A 21,620-nucleotide genomic window follows, 5' to 3' on the forward strand; every position below is an offset into this window, starting at 1 on the left:
CATGCACTTAGGGAGAGATGTCAGAGTGAGGATACTACCATCAACCAGCGCACCGCAGGTAGCTGGGGGTTCAGTGCCTTGCTCAAGAGCACCTCAGCAGTGCCCAGGCAAGTGAACCAGCACCTCTCCAGCCACCAGTACAATTGACAGACTTCATCCATGCTGGGACTTGAACCTGCGACTCTTCGGTTCCCAAGCCAAGTCCCTATGGACTGAGCTACTGCCACCCCACTTAGCAATAATTGTAACTAATTCATGTATTGCATGAATGCATAAATCACAGTTATGAAATGACCTTGTGTTTTATGGCTCACTTTTGAAGTATGAATACGACTCATTCTGAGGTTTCCGGGGTTTTTTCTTCCTCATATTTTTAGTATCTTACTTTATTGTTACCTGACCATCTTATCAATCACCCAGCTGTGTTAAATAGTGAAATCTGATTGGGCAAAACCTCTCATCAGTGGAGATAAATACTCAAGAGCAAATGTTTTTTTTTTTTTTGTTTTTTTAAGTTCCACTTTATTAGAAGTGTAATTTTTAAATTTTAGGTTGAACATTTGAGTTAAAATATAAAAATAAAAGTGACTTTCTATAATGATAGGTCTGATTTAGTGCAGCTACTTCAAATATGGCCTTGTAAATGTCATTACGTAGTTGACACAGCTGTGGTTAACATCTTACTCACATGTGTGGACACTGCATGGACCAGTTGTGTTATCTTACATAATTGCTTGGCCTCTAATTGTCACCAGATGCATTCAATGACTGATGATTTTAAAGAGCCTGCTGCACCTACACGCTGTGGACAACCCACGTACACAGAAAGAGCTACGTAATCTGTGTGTGCGTTCGTATTCTGTGTGCATGTGTGCCTCAGACAGACAGACAGTCGGACAGACAGACGGACAGACGGACAGCATCTCCTCTCGCATCAGCATCACGGGGGGTTCAGTAGCTCTCTCTCTCTCTCCATCACCGAAACGTAGGAGGCGTCCGAACCTGTGGAGCCTGTGTGTGTGTGTCTGTCTCCGACTGTGTCCGCCTGTCTGTTCCTGAAGATCACTACACACACCTCGGTTGTGGGGCAGTTGTAGTTTAGAAACAAAAGAACTGGTTTTACTGGCTCTGTATTCCAGGAAATCTCGGCTGTCACCCCGGAAGACTCATCTCATTGTCGCCTTGAGGAGTTGAAGCGAACAGGTGGGGACACTGATTTTTGTTTCTTACTCTATCCTTCCAAAAAATACATTAGAAATAAAATATTCAATTGTTTATTACACTGGATACTATTATTTCTCTATCGTGACGCATTGTATTCGAATTATTTTGATCTTACTTCGAATGATAGTAAATCCATTCATGATTTTCCAGTGGGGCTGTACCCAAAATCCTACAGGTGGGATTTTCAGCAGCCTTTAGAGCTAGTTTGATTGAAGAAGAGAGCACTTCTGGCTCTTTCTCACAGATATTGGCTTGTCAAATCTGATAAAGAGCAAAGTAGGGCGGTGGCGTCTCTTTTTTTGGTGTACTGTCACCACACGTTTAAATACCGAGCGCTTTCTCATAGGTTTTGTTGTGACATCCACACAGCTGTGCGCGCGCGTCATTTGGGAGCCAATCAAGCAGCCATGGACTCGATATTTAAGGGTCTCTCCAAAGCCAAGGATGGGGTCACATTAGCGGCGGAGAAAACCAAGCAGGGAATGACTGGAGCGGCTGAGAAGACTAAAGAAGGAGTTATGTTTGTCGGTGGGTGCTTGGGATTCAATTTAATTAGATCATGTTGTTAGAAAAATGGGGAACAACGCCTTAAACGTTGTGAAATTATGATTTTATAACCCCCACTACTGTTTTAACCCTCCTGTTATGTTGCGGGTCAAATTGACCCTTTTTAAACTCTATTTTAAGCAATATATGCCTTCCAAACCAGCTAAATGCAGCATTAAAAATCTGGGCAGCATGTGACATAAGAGGTGTCGTGTTAATTTATCAACATCACTTCATAAAAATAAAATTAAGAAAAAATTAAAATAAAATAAAGAAAAATCTATGTCATGTGAAACTATTGTATTTATATTTAGGGCTTTCCAATGTATATTAAAAACAGTTTTAACATTAATTTTAATGAAAAACGAGTGAGTTAACCTCATTGAACCATGATCTTTGAGGATTAAAGAACACCAATGGAATACATTTTGATTTAAATGGTTAGTAATGGAGTTAGAATTTAGATTTAAAAAAGTGTATTGGGATTTTTGGGGGTTCTGACACTTTTGGATAATTGAATATAATAATAATAATAATAATAATAATAATAATAATAATAATAGTAATTTTATTTGTAGAGCACCTTTCAAAACCAGGTTACTAAGTGCTTTACATGGGCAGCAAGAAATAAAACATATTTTAAAAGACATAAAATTCCCTTAAAAGAACTCTAAAGGAATAAAATTCTTTCAAAACATATTTCTTAAGATGGTTAAAATAAAATAAAGTCAAATAAAATTCAGATAAAATCTGGGAAGGCTCTGCGTTAAATTTATGTATTAAGAAGGGATATGCCCCGGGTCAAATTGACCCAGGAACATTATTGCTGTTCCAGAGAAACAAACATAACAGGAGGGTTAAACTCGTTAAAGCCTAATGTTAAAATCATTTTTAATAGTAAAGCCATATTTTACTGTATCATGTTAACATTTTTGATTTTATAAGCTTTTTGTGCATTTCCTTGCAGGTTCCAAAACAGTGGATGGAGTGACAACAGGTAACACACAGCTAATTTATCTATCTATTCCCACCCCCAAAACTCTAAATTATGCTAACAAGCCTGTTATTCCATGGAAGCCCTAAGCAGCTACATGTCTATACATGTTGTTTATCCCGATAATGAGATGATTTCAGTTATTTAATCAAGATCTATACTTAAAGTGTCCTCAGAGTCAGTGTCGGCTGGTGCATTTTTCTCCAGGGGGAGGTTAAAACAAAATCCAAAATATACATATTCCATGTAAGGTATAAAAGCTGATTCTACACTAGTGTGCTAAATTAAATGAAATATAAAGGCATTAATCTGTATTTGCTAAACTGCATGGGCATCGCATTTTCTTGGTGTTTGTTCATGCTTTTTAGCTTTTCTGAGAAATGATACCTGAATCCATGCTAGGTCTGATCCTGATGTTTGAAACAGAATGCAAGGGAGGCAAATTAAAGCATTAGCATCACTACATGCCATTAAGCAAGCCTCCTTTAGGGTGCACTCTCACTAGGCAATCTGTACAGTGTCCAAGCAGGGACCCCCCCAAGGGTGCAGTTAGTTTGGCTAGTTTGAGTGCTGCGTCCCAATGCACGAGCATAAGTAAGGGTGCTGAAATAGGACACTATATAATTGATTTCAACCATTCTTCTAGACAATCATTCTAAACAATGGTGGAAAAGAGTTCACATTGAGAAACAAAACTAAACTAAACAACTCAGAATAAGCCACAAAGTTAGTAAAGTCATGTTCTGTGTTGTGCTGACTAACCAGCTACTTGGAAACTAAGGATGCTACATGAGGACGTAAATCCATGAGTATATCGTGTAAGGACGTGTGTACACTACAGGCTTTTCTTAGGTTAAACTACACACTCCTGCATGCTTCACTGTTCATGTCACAGTTCAAGGGACGTCGCCTTTTTGCTGTCACCTGCTGGCTGGTGGTGAGTAATGCATTTTGGAGGAGGAGCAAATGCGCATGCAAAAAAAGTCAATGGAGGCCTGAGGGCACAAACGATTGCACCCTACCTGGGAATTCATGACTGATCAGTAAATTTAGACAACCAGAAAATCTTTAATCTACATTTAAAGTTGATTAATTTACTCACTAGCTATAGAATATACACATGGATATTTTAAAAAACCTTTCATATTTACAAACTAGTCATTAAAAATCGTATTCAGTAATGGTCTTACATTTTCCTTATGCGTAGTTTTGAAGCTGTGCCCTTGCACCCCCTATTGACCACCTGCCACGGCTCCGAATTGCAAAAGTACAAGACAAACATAGAGATAGGCTCTTACCTCATTAGTGTGTGCAATGTTAGCATGGCATGTCACGGTGTGGCCTATCACAATGAGCAGACGATTGTTTTGTTGTCTAGATTGACATAAAAGTATCCTGTCATCACGAGAAAACACAAGATTATAATAAAAATAAGTTGACATAATGAGAAAACAACTAACTCGTTATCAAAGGGAAAACCAGCCTTGTTATCTCAAGGTAACAAGATCAGTTTGTCGAGATCTTGAGGAACAATCTCGTTGTTATCATGGGAAAACAGTAAATTAATAATGTATGTAGATCTACTTTCGTCTTCCGTACCTTTACTACATCAGAGAACATTTAACACAAGATTCCTGCCAGAAAAATTAGAAAAAGGGTCATCATCATGCTGCATCCTCAGGTGGTCAATAAGAGAGAATGATGTATTTTTCTCTAGAGGTGAGTAAGTGTCATATTTCACCGCCTTACTCACCACAACCTGCCTAAGTCCCCACAGACCAGGCCTTGCTATTTCTCATACATAACAAGCAGAGAAGCCAAGGGAGGCTTCCTGTTATAGGCACCCAGGGAAATGTCTGTATTGCTGTATGTACAGCTGTAAGTTAATGTTTTGGAGGCTGGGATTATGAGAGATATATATGATGAAAGGCTGTTTTATTAAAGTCTGAGGGAAGATATATTTTCCTCAGAAGGACCAAACAGCCCACATCAGACCACGTAATGTGCTTTCATGGAGTCCACATATGCAGAGATGATGCTCTTCAGCAGCTAAATTATAATTGTGGCAAAGCAGTTTAAGTAGTTGTGGCTTAAAACCATAGACTGTATAAAACATGGATGTAGTATTAGAGATGTCACCCTTTGGCACTATGAGGCGAACTGAAGGCAGTCGTCATATTGGAAATGTTAAACTCAACACGATTTTTTTAGTCAGCCTATACAGGCAAAGAGGCGAAGCTGAGGCAGGTTCTATGTTGCATTCATGTAGTGTCTGAAACATGGGAAAAATGTAGTTCTGCCGGCTCAAGTCAGAAAAACATCTCAGGAACTGGGGCAAGAATTTGGTGCTGGATTTACCAACTTGGCGTCATACTCCTCATCACCATGGTGGGGAACAATGTTTTGTTAATTTCAAGAAACTTTTTATCATTTCACATATTTCCCATCAACTTTTGGGTCAAATATAATATACAATTTTGGATCAGTATCTGGTTTTGTGACCCAGACTCTTTACAAAACAATTTGTCAACATTAATATGGTATTTAACTATAAATAACAAGTCAGATGTGTTACCTAAAGTAGTATTTTAGTATTTATATTACAAACATATATATATATTACATCCTACCTCGATCAAACAGTCAAATGGCATTACACCTGACATTCCAAATTGAAAGCACACAAACACACCAAAGTCGGAAGAACGTATTCTCAACTTGGAAACTGGGACCATCCGAGGAGCATTAATGCAGCATTAAGCCTCTTTGCAAACAGCTACAATGCGCCCACATGTCAGTTTTGCACCTCCACATTGGCTTCATGTTTCAGGACTGGGGGTTGTCTTGAAACATGGAGGTTGCCACTTGGCAAAGCAATGTTGAACTTGTGATCCCATGTAACTTCTTTTATATCAGTGGTTTGTGATCATTTCAACCAAAAAGTAAAATTAACATTATTATTATATTATCATTAATCTGCTCTGCTACCTTCTAATAGTCTCCCTTAGAATTCCAACTGTGAACCCTAGATTAGGCCACAATGCATTGGATGAGAACCTAAAAAAACCTGAATACTGAGTTTAGCACATTTTAAAGAAAGAGAGTCAAACGGTGTTCAGCTTTATTATGAAGAAGAAATCTTTCTGAATTTGAAAATCTAGTTTCCCAATAAACCACTCCAAACGGTGACCAATAAAAGCCACATGAAGTACACTTAAAATCAAACCAGATGAAACACTTGATCATAAATGACTCAACAAAGCATTGTTGGGCTTGGTGAAACCCAGCAAGACTAGCAAAGAGTTCCCAAAGCAATGTGCCCCAGGCTGTCCCTAGATATGGTGTTTAATGACATCAAGTGATGATCCAGTTTAAATTGTTCTGCAGGGCGTTTCCAAATAGAAGGATTATTTAAACAGCTCTGCTTACTCATCACTGTGTGGAATATAGATACAGTAATGGAGGCAGCTAACAGTGGTACAACTCAAGGTCTAAATATAGCTCCCTTTTAGAAGGGTTGTGCTATAAAAATATATAGCATTTTATACCAGCTATAACTCTTTTCCCCTGGTATACACCAAAACCTAAAACAATCACTACCATACCTACTATTTTTGCTTGACTGTGACCAATATATGTTGAAAGCTAACTCTTGGTTGTTACTTAAGCACCACAATCAAATCAAACTGAGCTAAACAGTTAAATTATATCACTAATATGTTACATTTAATGTTGAATTGAGATTGTCTATCACTAGAAAGAAGCCATTACCATCACCAATAACTGAGTTTCCTCACAGTCAACATGGAAGCTCTGTAGTCCAGTATTGCGACACCTGTATCATGTTCACATACGTCTCTACATGTTAATCCCACAGGTATAGAGACACTATAGAGCAAATACACACCCTCCTCAATGGCCCTCCTCCTCTGTTCTTCGTTTGTCCCTACAGTTGCTGGCAAAACTGCTTCTGGAGTGTCTCAGGTGGGTGGAGCTATGGTTACCGGGGTAACTGCAGTGGCCCAGAAAACTGTGGAGGGTGCAGGCAACATTGCTGCTGCCACCGGATTGGTCAAGAAGGATCCAGCCAAACAAGTAAGAAAGATACTGTTAATTTACTGTTCATCTGATTTGATTTCAAGATCAGTCTGTATTAGTTCAAACTGAGTGGCACTTCACAAAGCAGCCTCTGCTGTCAACATATGAGTGTGGCGTGAATGGGTGAATGCAACAGGTAATGTAAAAGCACTAATTAGATTAAATTACACTTGCTAGAAATTTTTATCTTGAGTAATTCTTTCATATTTCATATTTTTGGGGCGCTGGTGGCCTAGTGGTCTAAGCTCGCTCCATATACAGAGGCTATAGTCTTTGTCGCAAAGGTCCCTGGTTCGACTCCTGGGCTTGACCATTCGCTGCATGTCTTCCCCCAATCTCCACTCCCCTCATTTCCTGTCTGTCTTCAGCTGTTCTATCAAAAAAAAAGGCAAAAATACCTACCCCCCCCCCCCCCCCCAATCGTTTTCTAACGCCGCAATTTCGAAGATATTAAGATTACCAGTTTTCCATTATGACTTGATTGACAGGCGACAGAAGTTAAGTTGACTTCAGCATATCCAATATGGTTCCCGTTAACCATCGGCTTTAAAACAACGCTTCAAAAACAGATGGGTGACGTCACGGATACTACATCCATTATTAATAGAGTCTATGGGCTGTACACATGCTTTTGCACAATAATTTTTAGGCTGTAGCTTGAGTTCCACCTCAATGTCCTATTTATTATCTTTAAGTGTTTCCAGTTGAACTCAGAAAACCCAGTTTCACTACTCTGGTCAGATTTGTTTAACACAAATGGACCTGGAAAAGAAAAGAGCTTAATTTAACTGTCATATTGATCCAGTGCAAACTGTGTGAAACACACGTGTAGAGATGGTAGCAGCACAGAACGTCCTTCCATTTTACATCGCAGGCTTCCAGCGAGGACTGTTTGCTGTGTGAAATGGCCTTCTGACCTTGAGTCATCCATCTTCACTTCTCATGTCTGCTGTTCTTCTCTGAAATGAAAGACGTTACACGTTGTTAGCTCTCCTGCATTGTTCATCAGTCAGTCTGGCCATGGTTTGTCAGAAGGAGGAGGTAGTTCAGCGTAGCAATCAATTTACTGTGGCAACACAAATATGAACGACGACGACGACTTTTCTTTATTTAACCTTCTCCCTGACAGGATCTTTTCTAGATATATAAAAAAATATATATTTAAAAAATGGACAATAAATGGGGTGGGTGGGGGACAGCCTATACGAATTATTGCATATAGAGTCTTAATAGATACTTAAAATAATTAGAATTCTCTTTAAAGGACCCTTTTGGAGTTTTTGACCACTCGTAGTTCTTAAGAGCAATATTTGTGGATCAACAAATTTGATTTAATACCATGACCATAGTTGCAGAAGAAGAAAGTAATATCATAGTTGTACGCAATACACATTTTCATTCAAATTAAAATAATGGATGTACTGTATACTTATATATTGGTGCTTTTATTAGAAAAAAGTAAAAGCTAACTTCTCTGTATTTCCAGTGTAGCCAGCAGCAAGTGATAAATGACTCTAGCTGAGATATCCTTTGTCGTGAGCCGCATTGTTTACAGTCCAGTCGGCAATGTGGTCACATCTATAGCAGACTGAAATTTGCCCCACCAGATATGTCTGCAGAATAAAGTCTGTTTCAATTCTTGATTTATTACATCTCCTGCAGGAGCCCATGTGCAACTGTGCACTGGTTGATGTCATTGTAAACAGCAAGTTACACCAAGAATTCACTGTAGCTTACTTCAAGGGTATGAGCCAAAAAGAGAATCCAATTTTCATGTCATGTGCGTATGATGAAGTGATCTTATGTTTGTATAAATAACAGCATCCTGAGGTAGTGGATTTGCAAAAAGTAAAAATGCAAGTTTTATCAGATCTGGCCTCAATAGGAGAAAACATGTTAAGGATGCTTATTGAACAGATGTAGAGTCTATCGTTTCCGATACATTCAAGGTAGTTGGGAAACCTAAATGCTGATTGGCTGTAGCACCACTGCATCAGGCAGATTGAGTTAAAGTTTTGGATCCAAAGCGGAGTGTGAGCTGCACATCCATGCAGATATCCATCTGTAGTGATAGATAAACTGTTGTCAGATTACCACTAATGGGATGTCATTATGGTGGAGTGTGTTCTGCCTGCTTTTGCTCCCCATATGGACTGATTTTCCTGCATTCACCAAAGCCTGTTAAATCGGGATTGATCAACTCTACTAAGGTGACAAATGTAATACAAACAGGCTCTAGCACACTTCCCATGCTGAAAATCTAGACTCCATGGACAGACTCCATAAACCGTAAATAGAGATGACACAGGTTCTTTTATTGCCGAAGCTGTCCCTTTTAAACAATACAAACGTTACAAGGAGAAGAGTCATTCTTGTTTACGTCAAAAAACAATGTCACCATTGTTCTTTTGTTGTCAAATAATAGCTGTTACACTTCCACATGGAGTACATCTGAATGAAGACACTGAGAACATTTGATAGAACTCTGGAGGGAGGACAAAAGTGTTCCTGTAATTACCCTTTTTTCCCCACAACATCGCTGTATCAGGAAATTGTAAGGCAATCAAGTATCACCCTGAGCTAGGCAAACAATTTGTTGAAAGCTTGTAATGATGTGCAATCTCACTTCCTGTTAATGAGGAGTGAAACACAGGGGAATCCATAGCATTAATTAAGACACCAGGACACAGAGGAAGACACACATGCACACACATTTCTTCAGATCTGCTTTAATTGGAGGTAAATCATGAAAGTTAGGATGTGAAAGGGTTTTAGATAAAATATATGAGTACGTTATTTTGCCGATTTTGGCATCAACTTATACCTGAACCAAATGTTATTGCAGCAGTTCTTTTTTTCCCAGCTACCTTCATCTTTTATTACCTGAAAAAACTCCAATACAGGGCTTTCATTTTCCTTAGCAGTTGTGTTATTAAGGCAGCTAGACAGCTAATCGTGGTATTCACCCTGAGGGATAAAACACAGATAAAGCTCCACCTGGAATGTGCAAAGCCTCATTATGAAAAACCCTGACAAGCCAAACTGGCAGACGGCAGCACAGACAGACAGATGGACAGACAGACACGGAGTAGAGTGACCAACGGAGGAATGAAACAGGTGAAAAAATCAAATAGAATCCTTGTACCCAGAGTGAGAGATTGACATGCAGACAGGAGAAGATAATTCTCATTTATCTATCATTCCCAGGCGGCACAGCCATTAGACGTCATTAATATTGATTTCAGTTAAAAAATTGATGCCAGGTTGAGAGAGCCCCATCAAAGAAGGATTCCTGTGACACACGCACACTCTCACTTGCAAACAGAGGGTGGTGGGAGTCTGATTAATCTCCTCATTTTCTTGTTTCGCCAATTCATCAGGAGCTGGTGACTCATATCATAACACACAAAAGCCAGAAAGGTAGAAGGAGAGGAAAATGACAATGAGGTAGAGGATGAGTGTAGGAAGTGTGTTTTGGGAGGGGGGGATAAAGAGGAGGAGGAGAAAATAGAAAGTGGTCTCGACAAACACATCTTATTGCTTGGATCCTATATGGCACGTAATAACCAAAGCTGCTGTATTTTAAGTACCTTGCAAGCAATTTCCACGTGCAGTACAACTCTGATTTTTTTTCAGAAGATTATAGTTTACTCAGATTTATAAGGCTCTATTTAAAAAATATTTTAATTATTGGGTAAAATTTAATCAAACATGGCAGGAGGCAGCGTCTATAGTTGTGTGCGTGTGTGTGTGTTTAAATAAGCGTGCGTCGTGACTCAGCTGGATAAACAGATGGAGGCTTGATGGGTGGTGTCAACTGCAACAGCAGGAGGAGAAGGAGCAATAACTAGTTTAAGGTTATATCAGCAACCGGTGAGCATGTCACTTCCACAACTCACACAAGTGTGTGTTCACGTCATCACACTGTGACCGCTCTTCATTAACAAAGGTCTCCTCAATGACACGGTGTAATCAAGGCATCCTTTTTTTAGCCAGACAGAAGACACGTCACTGCACTCTCCTTCTTCAATAATGAATGAAGCCTTGTTCAGAAGACAACATGTATTGTTGTTTGTTGCTTTCCATGAAAAATATTAGAGAAACTGAATTTAAAAAAAGTGTTTTGACTTTATTGTAGAGTTTAGTTTTAGACAAATGGCTGCGTTAATTATAGGGAAGGACCACGGATTGTAGTGAAAGTATTCATTTGCTCAGGGTAGGAGACTACAATGTCAGAGTCACAATTAGAAACTCAAGGTTATATAAGATCGTGGTCAAGGTTTACAGAAACTGATACCTGTCTTTAAAAACGGAAAAGAAACGCTTGATTTCTCCCTGGAGGAGGGACAAATAAAGGCAGTTGGTTGGCAATTACAACAGAAACTCCTTCTCTTGTGGATGTGTCGACATCAAGCAGCAACCTCCGGCCACGAGAATTGAAGCCAATGTGGAAAAACTGCAGTTTCCGGAATTACCGGAAACCAGATACACACAAATTTTAAAAAAGCCTATCTTTACAGCAGAAATAAACACGTTTACAGCCTGGTACATATTATGAGTTTATTCTGAATAGCTAATTTCTCGATCAGCACACACTGTACAGGGGTTGAATTTTCTCATAGCGCAGCTATTTCAAAGATACTAAGATTACGATCTTCTATTGTGAGAGGCCCAGCTGACTTGATTGACAGGCGGGAACACTGTGGCTTTTGGCTAGGAGGCTCAAAGCCTGCCTCTTTACCTCACACTAGCTCAACAGAAGTTAAGTTGAGATCAGCGTATCCAATATGGCTCCCACCGACGATTGGCTTCAAATCAGCGCTTCAGAAACAGATGGATGACATCATGGATACTAAGTCAAGTATTTATAAAGTCTATGACCTGCATACACAAGTTATAGTACAGTTTCCTAATGTCTGTTCACACCAGACGCAAATCCAATTATTTAGTTGCTTGATTTGCGTGAATTGCAAGTATCCCAAAGACACAAATCTTGCAAGATCAGATTTTCCAACTTGTGTTGATAGCGTTGCAAATTCATACCATTCACGCTTATAACTTGCTCAATTTGTGCAATTCGTGCCCCTTATTTCAAGATACAAAAGCTTGCGTCTACTCGCATCTTTACATGTGATTCATTTGAGCAAATTATTTTATTCAGTTTTGGTGTGAACACAACAGAAAGCAAATTATGCAAACATAATGCAAGCCACTGTGCACAACCTGTGTTCAAGAGTCCAATCACTTTTGTTGACTATAAAGATACATGGCAATAGGGGAAACAAGTTTCAACCAAATTTAATAAAAATGAGGTGCAGATTTACAAGTTCAAAGGTGCCTCCCTATATTTCCATTTTTTTGTCATTTGACATCATAGTAGTGATTAAGTTTACGTCGCTTACACATAGCAATCCCACAACAGCACCATAACAGACTTGTACCAACACAATGATCTCTGCAAAGGCGTAACATTGATGTCCCAGTGTGTGATTTCACATTGTGTTACGCCATTGATAAGTACGGCGTGAAATCACAGAGTGACAGCCCCACATATACAAACACCCAGACATGCACATACAACACTATTCTGCTCTGCCGGCTCAGACACTACACATTGTCACCGTCTAGCCTCCTCTAGCTCTACTACAACTGACGGCCGACCAGAGGCGGATTGATTTGGCTTCATCATTACACCTCTGTGTGTTACACACTGCAAACCACACTGACAGGGGCGTAAATATCCTGCCTTGAACTGAGAAAAAAAAATGAATAATACATTTCAACAGAAACAGGTCAAGGAATTGGCAATTTATAGAAACCGGCCAAAGGTATAATGAAATGAAAGGCTCTCCGTATTTGGAGGAGCTCTTATAAACTCCCTGACTAATTATATAAACAGAATTTAGAAGGAGGAACATTAAATAAATGAAGCATTGGTTGAATCAGGATTCTGTTGATCTATCTTAAAATGTTCAAATGAGGTGCATTGCCAGGACAACTATATTTGCACAATCCAGAGGGGCTGCCAGTACATTTTATTTTTTGTTTCTACTTGCTCTATTTGGCGTTGGTATGTGCACAAACTTTGGGTATGCAAACTTTCTGCATTAAATGTCTCTCCTACTTTCTTCTACTGTATGCATTTGTCAAACTTAATTATATTCAAAGTTAAATAAAGTTGTTGTTTTTTTCAGGGTGAGGACCCCGCTGCAGTACAGAACCTGGCAGAGTCACCGATTGACACTGATCCTGCTAGTATCACAGAGGTGAGACTCAAAGACAGTCAAAGCTACAGAGGGAAAAGTTGATGTACAGTTTCAAACCCATAAGAAAAGCTGAATTTATTAACCTTAAGATTATCAAAGAACATGCTTCTAATACAGCCTGAAATGTGCTACACTGTAATGTTGAACATGCTAGCAAAAGCAGCGGTCTCCAACTCAAAACTCTAATATATTTCTTTTCCTTAGACTTTTAGCTTACATGGGAATGCTAAATGTTAAACAAGCCACAAGCAGAAAATTAATTATAGCAGTAGAGAAGAACTAGTTTTAAGTGAATAACCATTTGACAATAGCAGATGGTGTGGCGCTAGCAAAGAGTGGAACGTTGTCAAAGCTAGTAAAACATCAGCTAGTAGTGTTTTCTCACCACATACTTTAATGCTTTTCATTTATAGGTGAAAGAAAGATGATTAAATGTTGTGAAGCAGTTTTTGTTTTTGTTTTTTTAAAAAAAGGGTCTTTCCACTCCTTTAATGAAAACAGGGTGGCGGAGATGGTGGCTAGCTGAGCTGATGCTAATGAAAGTTTAGCTCGTCAGAGTAGCTTGACCTGATCTCAGGTTAGGATTCGTTTAACGTAGCACACCATGCCATAACAAGATAACAGCTACATTACAATTTTATGAGTTAAATAGCTCACAGCTGTTTAAAATAATAAGTATATGTTTTTGTCTTTATCACCTCTTTATCGGAGGGGTACTCAGAGTGAGAAATGATAAGATACATAAAGAAATTGGTATATGACAATATCTTAACCATTTGGTGGAGGCTTTCGGCCTTCATTGTGACCACATTGCATATATGTATTTTTTTATTTTCTCTGAAGCTTGTTAGTTGATATTCAAAGTTGAAAAATGTTAAGATTCTAAATAACGCAAACCACAAAGACTGACTCTGAGCATGTGATAGAAGCACCAGCAATCATTACAGTGTCTCAGTGGCAGTAGTTTATTAGGTATAATGTATTTACACCATGTTGTACTGTGTATTTTAATACCATGTACATAAAGGGAAATTAATTAACTGTCCACCTCTTGTCTCTCACCTCTCTTAGGAGGACTCTGATAACTGAGCGGATCGAGAGCTTCACAATCAAAGACGATCAATGACCGAAACATTCCATGTCGCTCTGCCAAGTCCCGTCGTGCCTCGTTTTGGTCCTTTCATGGAGTCTGTGCCCAATGTTTGTGTGTGTGTGTTGTAACGTATGTACGGCAGTGTGTAAATGTTGTAGATAAACAGAGACATTGTGTGTGCGCGTGTGTGGAGGTGCATTGGACATTTACACATCAGTCCTGAAAGGGACCTCAAGTGTGTGTCGTATGTGACCAGCTGTTATTTACAGTGTTTCCCTTCCACTGAGAACGCCACCTGGTCATTGTGTGTTTGTGTGTGCCTGTGTGTGTGTGTGTGTGTGCCTGTGTGTGTGTGTGTGTGTGTGTGTGTGTGTGTGTGTGTGTGTGTGTGTGTGTGTGTGTGTGTGTGTGTGTGTGTGTGTATTAAAAATCTAAATGTGTGGCTATGTCAATAACTCAAACATGGAAACATACCACGATATACCACTTTAAACACCTAAGTGTCTCTATAGAAATGAATTACAGTGATCTGTCTGAAATGGAAGCATAATGATATTCTCTATTTTTGTCTGTATGATGTCACTGTTTTTGCGATGGATCTTAAAGTGATGAGCTATTTGTGCATTCATATTGTAATCTGGGTTGTCAGTGCTATAACAGATATGTACCGAACTGGATGGACTTCTGAAAACCAAGAGCATGTAAAAGTGAGCAGCTTTACTGCTGTGATATGGATTTCTTTGGAGTTGTATGTTGAATAAATTATGTTCAAAGTGTTTTGATGCTTTAGGTGTTTTATACAAAGACCATTTATTCCCTATACTTACAAATTAGAGGCTGGCAGGAATTACTAACAGTATGAATTAGAAGAGTGTGAGTATTTGATCTAAGGATAAGTACAATTGTTAGAAATGTGCAATCACTCTCTGCATATGAGCATGCATACATATTTGTGTTTCCCTGAATCTTGCACTGCAGAAACTCTTGGACTCACACATTCCTTTGTATGTATTGACATTGTCTCATGCTGAAGTTTTGTACTACAGGTTTCTTCTTCTAAAAAAAACTAACAGCTAAAGCAGATGTACAGTGGTGGGAACACTGCAAAAGAACACACAAACCTGTAGAACCAGAAAATAAAAGGTTTAAAGTATGAGTGTCCTGAGGACAAAACACACACAAAATGAGTATGAAATTTAGCCTTGATGAAAAAAAATGAGAAATTGTCAAACTCAGACAACAGTGAAAACAGTTGATAAGAAAAAACTGTGAATGGCAGAATGAAACCGAGGGTGAGATGTTACAAAAAGTCTGTCAGTCCTTCATTTTTCAAGGTATTATCAGGTCCTTTCTTGTCTTTATTAGATAGGACAGCTGATGAAAAGCAGGAATTGTGGGGAAGAGAAACAAAGGGAAGACATACAGCAAAGTGTCAAGGCCTGGAATCGAACCAGCTACTTACTGCTGTGGCCAGATCTGCAGTGTGCACCTGAACCACTAAGCCAAACCAGCATCCTTGTTAGCTTTTATCTTTACAAAATAGAACCTTTAAAGATGTTTTTTTGTTAGTTGTAACATTTTTTCTTAGTGTAAATTTTGACTTTTTTTTACTGGAAAGCATATTTTGTGTCAGCAGCAGGATTCTTTTATGTTCCTGCTTGGTGGCCACCTAATCATAGAATGTCACTTCTTGTCCTCTTAAGAAGAAAAACCTGCACTGAGCCTACTTGTTATTAACAGAATTATGGACAGATGTATAAATCCTGTTAAATGATGAATCTTTTTCATTTTTCTCTAATTATAAAACTGATAACAGATCAAACTTTTCAGCCTGCAAACATCAAAATAACTGGGCCAGACACCAGCGGCCCCCACTGTCCCTCAAGGTAGTTTAACATTGCACACAAGAACAAGGGGGGAAAGCACCGAAAGCCCATCAATTTAGAGTGACCAATTAACCTGCTGAGTATTTTTTTGGGAGAAGGCTGGAGTACCCGGAGAGAACCCACGCATGCACAGGGAGAACATGCAAACTCAAACATTATGGCAGTCTACTTCTGCTGCATGGGAGGGAAGAATATAGTGATTTTCAGCATGTGTATTTTTTCAACCTAGGCATACAGGGCAGAGGGCAAAAAATAAAAGGAGTACCAAATACACGGTAAAAGTTTACATTGTCTTATTTACCCATGGGGCATCTGAAGACGCATTTATTTTATGTTTCTAGTTGTTTTTTAGTTTTTTTAATTCCTCAGGTGGTTCACCTCTTCGCAAAAAGCTGTGAAAGCTCAGTTTGGTGCTTAAGATTTACAACACTGAGCTGTGGTTCCAGGAAAAGTTTCATTAGATTACATGTTGTAATAAAATCACCGCACCTGCAATGATTCTACTGCAGGAAGCGGTTCAGATTACTGTGATAAGACAATCAACTTTCACAATAATGGTATTGAATATAGATTTTAGAGTATATTTAAAAAGATTGTGATGTAGCTGTATGTTGTGATAAAATAACTGTTGAACTGAATTTACAGAGAATACGCTTTAGATAAACGTGGTATGAGTATTTTCTGTACATCTCATGAAGTAAACTTTGATTTTATGGTTCCTAAAGTACACATCAGATAGTCTGACACAGCTGTATATTACCTTAAATTAAACCAAACGGTGATTTTGAAATAGAATAATCAACAAATTACTTGAATATAGCACAATGATTGATAATCGTCCTGTGATTCTGAATGGATGTTCGGCTATTTTTAGTGCACTTTGGGTGTTCAGACAAGAATAACCCTTGATGTAGCCACTGAACCAGTGTGTATTACAATGAAGCATGTTGGCCTTGTGCCACACCCCAGCCATCCTGCAGCGGATACCATATAGTGTGTGTGTGTGTGTGTGTGTGTGTGTGTGTGTGTGTGTGTGTGTGTGTGTGTGTGTGTGTGTGTGTGTGTGCGTGTGTGTGTGTTCAGAAAAGAAAGAGAAAATAGACACACAAACTTAATGTTTGTCCTTGCAGCAAACTCCTCCTGCATCTTTACTCTGACAGACATTTCTGCTCCATTAACATCAAGACAACCAACTGCATTTACATTTCCTGAACCAGGTCCCATTTTCATTTGCTGGGTATCATACAACCTGTTCTGCACTGTACTCCTTAGAAACCAGAATGAGCCAGTCATCTGCAACTTCTCACTTTCTTTTACTTACTGATAAATCCTACACAGAGGCAGGAACTTGTTTGCATCCATACTCAGTAAGGCAGTGTTGTACTCAGGGGAAGTGATCGCATCCCCTGGTATCATCACGCCTGAAAGAAAATGCGCTGAAGTGCCCTCTTGGATTCCACTGTAGTAAATACAAATTTAAAAACTGCCTTCTCTGGTGCCCTTTCAGAGGAAATGCATGAAAAAGTGACCTCTAGATGCCCCACCTATGTAATAAAAAATAAAAGAAATATAAATGTAACCTGTCAGAATTCAGATAAATGCAGATTTAAAACTTAAAGGATTTAATAAACAAAACTTACTTTCAAACAAACACTGGAAACACACACTGGAAACACACACTGGAGAAACACACACTGGAGAAACACACACTGGAAACACACACAGGTGAGGACAATCAACAAGGAGGGAAAAACACAAGAAGTAAAACTAGACTCAACACACTGGGAGACTTTTTCTACAAAATAAAAACAGGAAACATAATAGACAAGAAACTCAAGGATCACTCGGAAACACACACACAAGACAAAGATCACATATAACAAATACAGCGTATAAAACAGTGAAGAAACACAAGGACAATCTATAGAATAAAAACGGAAATCAGACAGAATACAACAAAAAAAATAAAAAACAAAAGCAACTCATGACATGCCCACTAGATGCCCCTAAATAGTATAACATGCAAAAAAAGTGCCCCAAGAAGCCCCTCAAATCTATAAAATGTAAAAAAGTTCCCTCTCAATACTCCTCAAATGTACACAACAGAGCTGATGGCTCCTCATGCAAACATGGAGACAGGTATCTGTTTGTTTCATCATTTATAATTTCCAACAATGACAATATTTCTGAAAGTTAAATTCCAGCTTATTAGCGCAATTATAGGGCCTGGTAGTCTCAATTAATGCATCATATAAATGGCATACAGCATGTCTAAATATTAATGTATCTGTGATCTGCAACAGCTCGACTGATCTTCATTTAGAGAGGTGCTGCAAATGCATAAACAATGTGATTTCATTAACATATGCAGAAGGCCAAAACAAAAGCAACAGCGCACATGCAGTGCAGATGCAAAAAAACGTGTTGCAAAAAGGCAGAAAACCTGCATTTCGCAAAAGCAAAGCAGACACATACCAGACTGAAATGAGCTCAGAGGCATGTTTTGGTATCAGGGAGTAACGATAACATTACTTTGGCTCCTTGAGTCTGAACTGGACTCTGATAGTGGTTATGGCAGAGACACAGTGAGGATAAGAGAGGACCAAGAGGGATGTCAGGCATTATTTTCTCCTCACCTTAGGGGTCCGAGCTGGGGTTCTATGAGGCTGGTCTGGGATGCCTGGAGCTAGCTCTAACTGCACGGTTAATGGAAATGTGTAGCCAACATTCAGTATTGGGCAAGTTCACCCTCAAAATCAGTTAACTCAAAGTTGAGTTCACATTGACTAAAATGAACTAGTTCACCTGCATGGCTCTTTATTATACATATTGAACTAAGTAGCTGGTCCAAAAAAAAACTAGTTCAAATTCATTTTTTAAGCTGCACCTACCTTCTTTTCCAGTACTGTCTCCTATTATTCAATCCCCAGCCTGAAATCATCGACATTTCCTAAACTAAATAACTTGCTGTTTCTGCTTTAGAATCATTGACAAATTTAATGCCCAGAAAAACCACCAACTTAACATAAAAAAAAATCTACATTGAAAGCTATGAAAATTTAGAAACATTCATACAACTAAAGGTTCTCGCTTTAACAGTCAAAGAGGGAAAATGTGCTGTTTGAAAGATGATGTGGGTGAGATGTTTTTTAATATCTTTCAAATTAGGTTAAAGAAACACTGAACAATTATCCTAAGCCTGACCCTTGCCCTTCATATACTAGATATGCAAAGAAAAATGAGGTACAGCGTTGTCCACAGGGGGTGCCATTATCAACATATGCATAAAAGTTCCTCACAGGAAGTTTAGGTTCATTATCCTCATTTCATTGTCTACTGTGAAGATTCCTCAGTTTGTGCCTCAGTTGAACTAGGATTTACTTCTATCAAGTCATGGCTATTAGATATATAATATGATTATATTTAATTATATTGTTCTTTTACAAATGCTTTCTGAGTGCCTTGACAATGTACTTGGACGTTACCTGCGATTCATTTCAAGCAGGGGGTACAGTGTGGATGGTCGGAATACCACAGGGCTGAGAATCAGTCAGTAATCAATGAGTTACATTCAGCCCACATAAAGCACGAGGCACATGAATGCTGGGAAGCTTAAAGACTGTACAGTGGAAACTGGGGAGTTACAGAGAGTACTGGGAGGTGATGGAGAGCCTGCGTCTTTCCATAAATCCACAAACATCTTCACTGTCTTTACTAAGTCATTATATCATATAAGTCATTAAGCTCTAGGTTGTTCTCAATGCACCAGGTCAAACATACTGTATGGTCAACTTCCTACTTTTCATTGTTTGTTGTGGAGATCCTGGGATTTATTGCATTGCTGAGCATACCCCCTTATTATTCAATTAATATTGAATTTTATTATGATAGGAGACCTTGAGATAGACAGTTGTTGAATCTTGACCGTCCATGGTGTGCAGATGTACAAGGAACATTGTGACACTGGCTTGCTTGTATAGTAATACGATTATTACAAAAAACAACACTAGAATTGAACAAGCACCGCAGAATGCTAGGAGGACGACTTGCCAATCTGTGTCTCTCCTCGAAGGCTGGTGAACACAGCCTTTATATAGGTTTGAATGGTGCCCCCATCCTAACATCCTGGAACCACTCTAAACAACATAGAATTCATGTAATGGCAACTTTTAGCAAAAACCTTCTTAGCCACTTCTGCAGGACGTGATATTTCTGACTCGTGCTTTGTCTTTGTTGTGGCTCAGCGGGTAGAGTCGGTCATCTATCAATTGGAAGGTTGGCGGTTTGATCCCAGCTCAGGCAGTCACATGCCAAAGTGTCTTTGGGCAAGACAAAACTTAAATGGCTCCCGCTGTTGTTCAGCGGTATGTGAACGTGTTCGAATGAGATCAGCTAATACTGATGGTCCCTTACATTAGCAGCCTTTACCATCAGTGAGTGAATGGGTAGGAATGGGTGAATGTGACGAGTAGTGTAAAAGCCCTTTTGGTCAGAAAGACTAGAAAAGTGCTATATAAGTACAAGTTAATTTACCATTTTGTAAAACAGGTTTACTCAAAAATGAAATGGATGCTGTATAAAATTAAACAAACAGAGTTTATTAAACATAATGACAAACAAAATCACTTCTCTAGATGCTAATAACTTATATTTTGACAAAAGCATAACTATTAAAAAAAAAAAAAGCTACGGTTAGAGAATGTGTTGCTCCTTGTCCTGCTCAGATTAAAGCACACATTTCATCACATATGCTCAGTCGCTCCCATTTAGCAGTACCAATTACCTGCAGCATGACAATCAAAGGCACATACATTAAAATGACTCTTTGGCTCTAACACTTCATCTTATATGGTTTCAGTCCAGATACTTCATGGGAAATGTGTTGGGGAATGAGGGGGTAAATGGCTTGCACCAAATCATGCAAGGACCTGGATCCAGATCACTGCGAAAGAAACAAGAAGAACAAATATGTCCAGGTCACCCCAAATTAATATAAACCAAAAAGTTCCGTACAGGAGCTTTAAAGTTGCCAACACCTGTTCATGTTATGACTGTAGTGGAAACAATCAGATTTTGTCTTAAATCTATCCTAAGAGTGTGACACTGCAATTTTACATGACACAAATCTTTGTCACATTACCTGGTAGAAGAACACACTGAAGAAATATGGGTCCATCAATATCCATTGGGGTTTCCTGGTCTGCAATCAACGGTTGAGATGCCACAGGGCTGCAAAGAGAATCAATCATTAATCAATGAGTTACATTCAGCCCACATAAATAACGGAGAACATGAATACAGGTAATCGTCCCAAGCAAGCTTAAAGGCTCCACGGTGTAAACTGGGGAGTTACAGAGAGTACTGGGGGGTTGATGGTGGGACTGTGTTATTCCACAAAATCCACAAACATCAGACCAATGCAAAAGAAACAAGAGGAAAAAATGTGTCCAGGTCACCCCAAAATTATTATTAACTAAAGAGTTCCTTAAAGGAGCAGAAACAGCTGTTCATGT

At 38.9% G+C, this 21,620-nt stretch overlaps 1 protein-coding gene across 2 annotated transcripts; it reads left to right on the forward strand.

The window, feature by feature from the left end:
- Positions 1 to 769: 769 nt before the first annotated feature.
- Positions 770 to 14,998, forward strand: LOC117831316 (alpha-synuclein-like). Of its 2 annotated transcripts, none has more exons than XM_034709953.1 (6): positions 770 to 1,203; positions 1,571 to 1,752; positions 2,738 to 2,767; positions 6,717 to 6,859; positions 13,057 to 13,128; positions 14,200 to 14,998. In XM_034709953.1, the coding sequence occupies exons 2-6, from the start codon at positions 1,632 to 1,634 to the stop codon at positions 14,215 to 14,217; spliced, it is 384 nt and encodes a 127-aa protein (XP_034565844.1). In that variant the 5' UTR covers positions 770 to 1,203; positions 1,571 to 1,631; the 3' UTR covers positions 14,218 to 14,998. The 2 variants fall into 2 exon arrangements, with proteins under 2 accessions (XP_034565844.1, XP_034565843.1); XM_034709952.1 differs by having other exon boundaries at positions 771 to 1,203; positions 1,594 to 1,752.
- The last annotated feature ends 6,622 nt before the right edge of the window (positions 14,999 to 21,620 follow it).

Source organism: Notolabrus celidotus, chromosome 19, assembly GCF_009762535.1.
Source record: "Notolabrus celidotus isolate fNotCel1 chromosome 19, fNotCel1.pri, whole genome shotgun sequence".
Lineage (NCBI taxonomy): Eukaryota > Metazoa > Chordata > Actinopteri > Labriformes > Labridae > Notolabrus > Notolabrus celidotus.

Bases quoted from the DNA above. Each gene is read 5' to 3' on its own strand.
- LOC117831316 (XM_034709953.1), top strand. From the start codon at position 1,632: ATGGACTCGATATTTAAGGGTCTCTCCAAAGCCAAGGATGGGGTCACA. The intron at 1,753-2,737 runs GTGGGTGCTTGG...ATTTCCTTGCAG, and splicing joins AGAAGGAGTTATGTTTGTCG to GTTCCAAAACAGTGGATGGA. The intron at 6,860-13,056 runs GTAAGAAAGATA...TGTTTTTTTCAG, and splicing joins AGAAGGATCCAGCCAAACAA to GGTGAGGACCCCGCTGCAGT.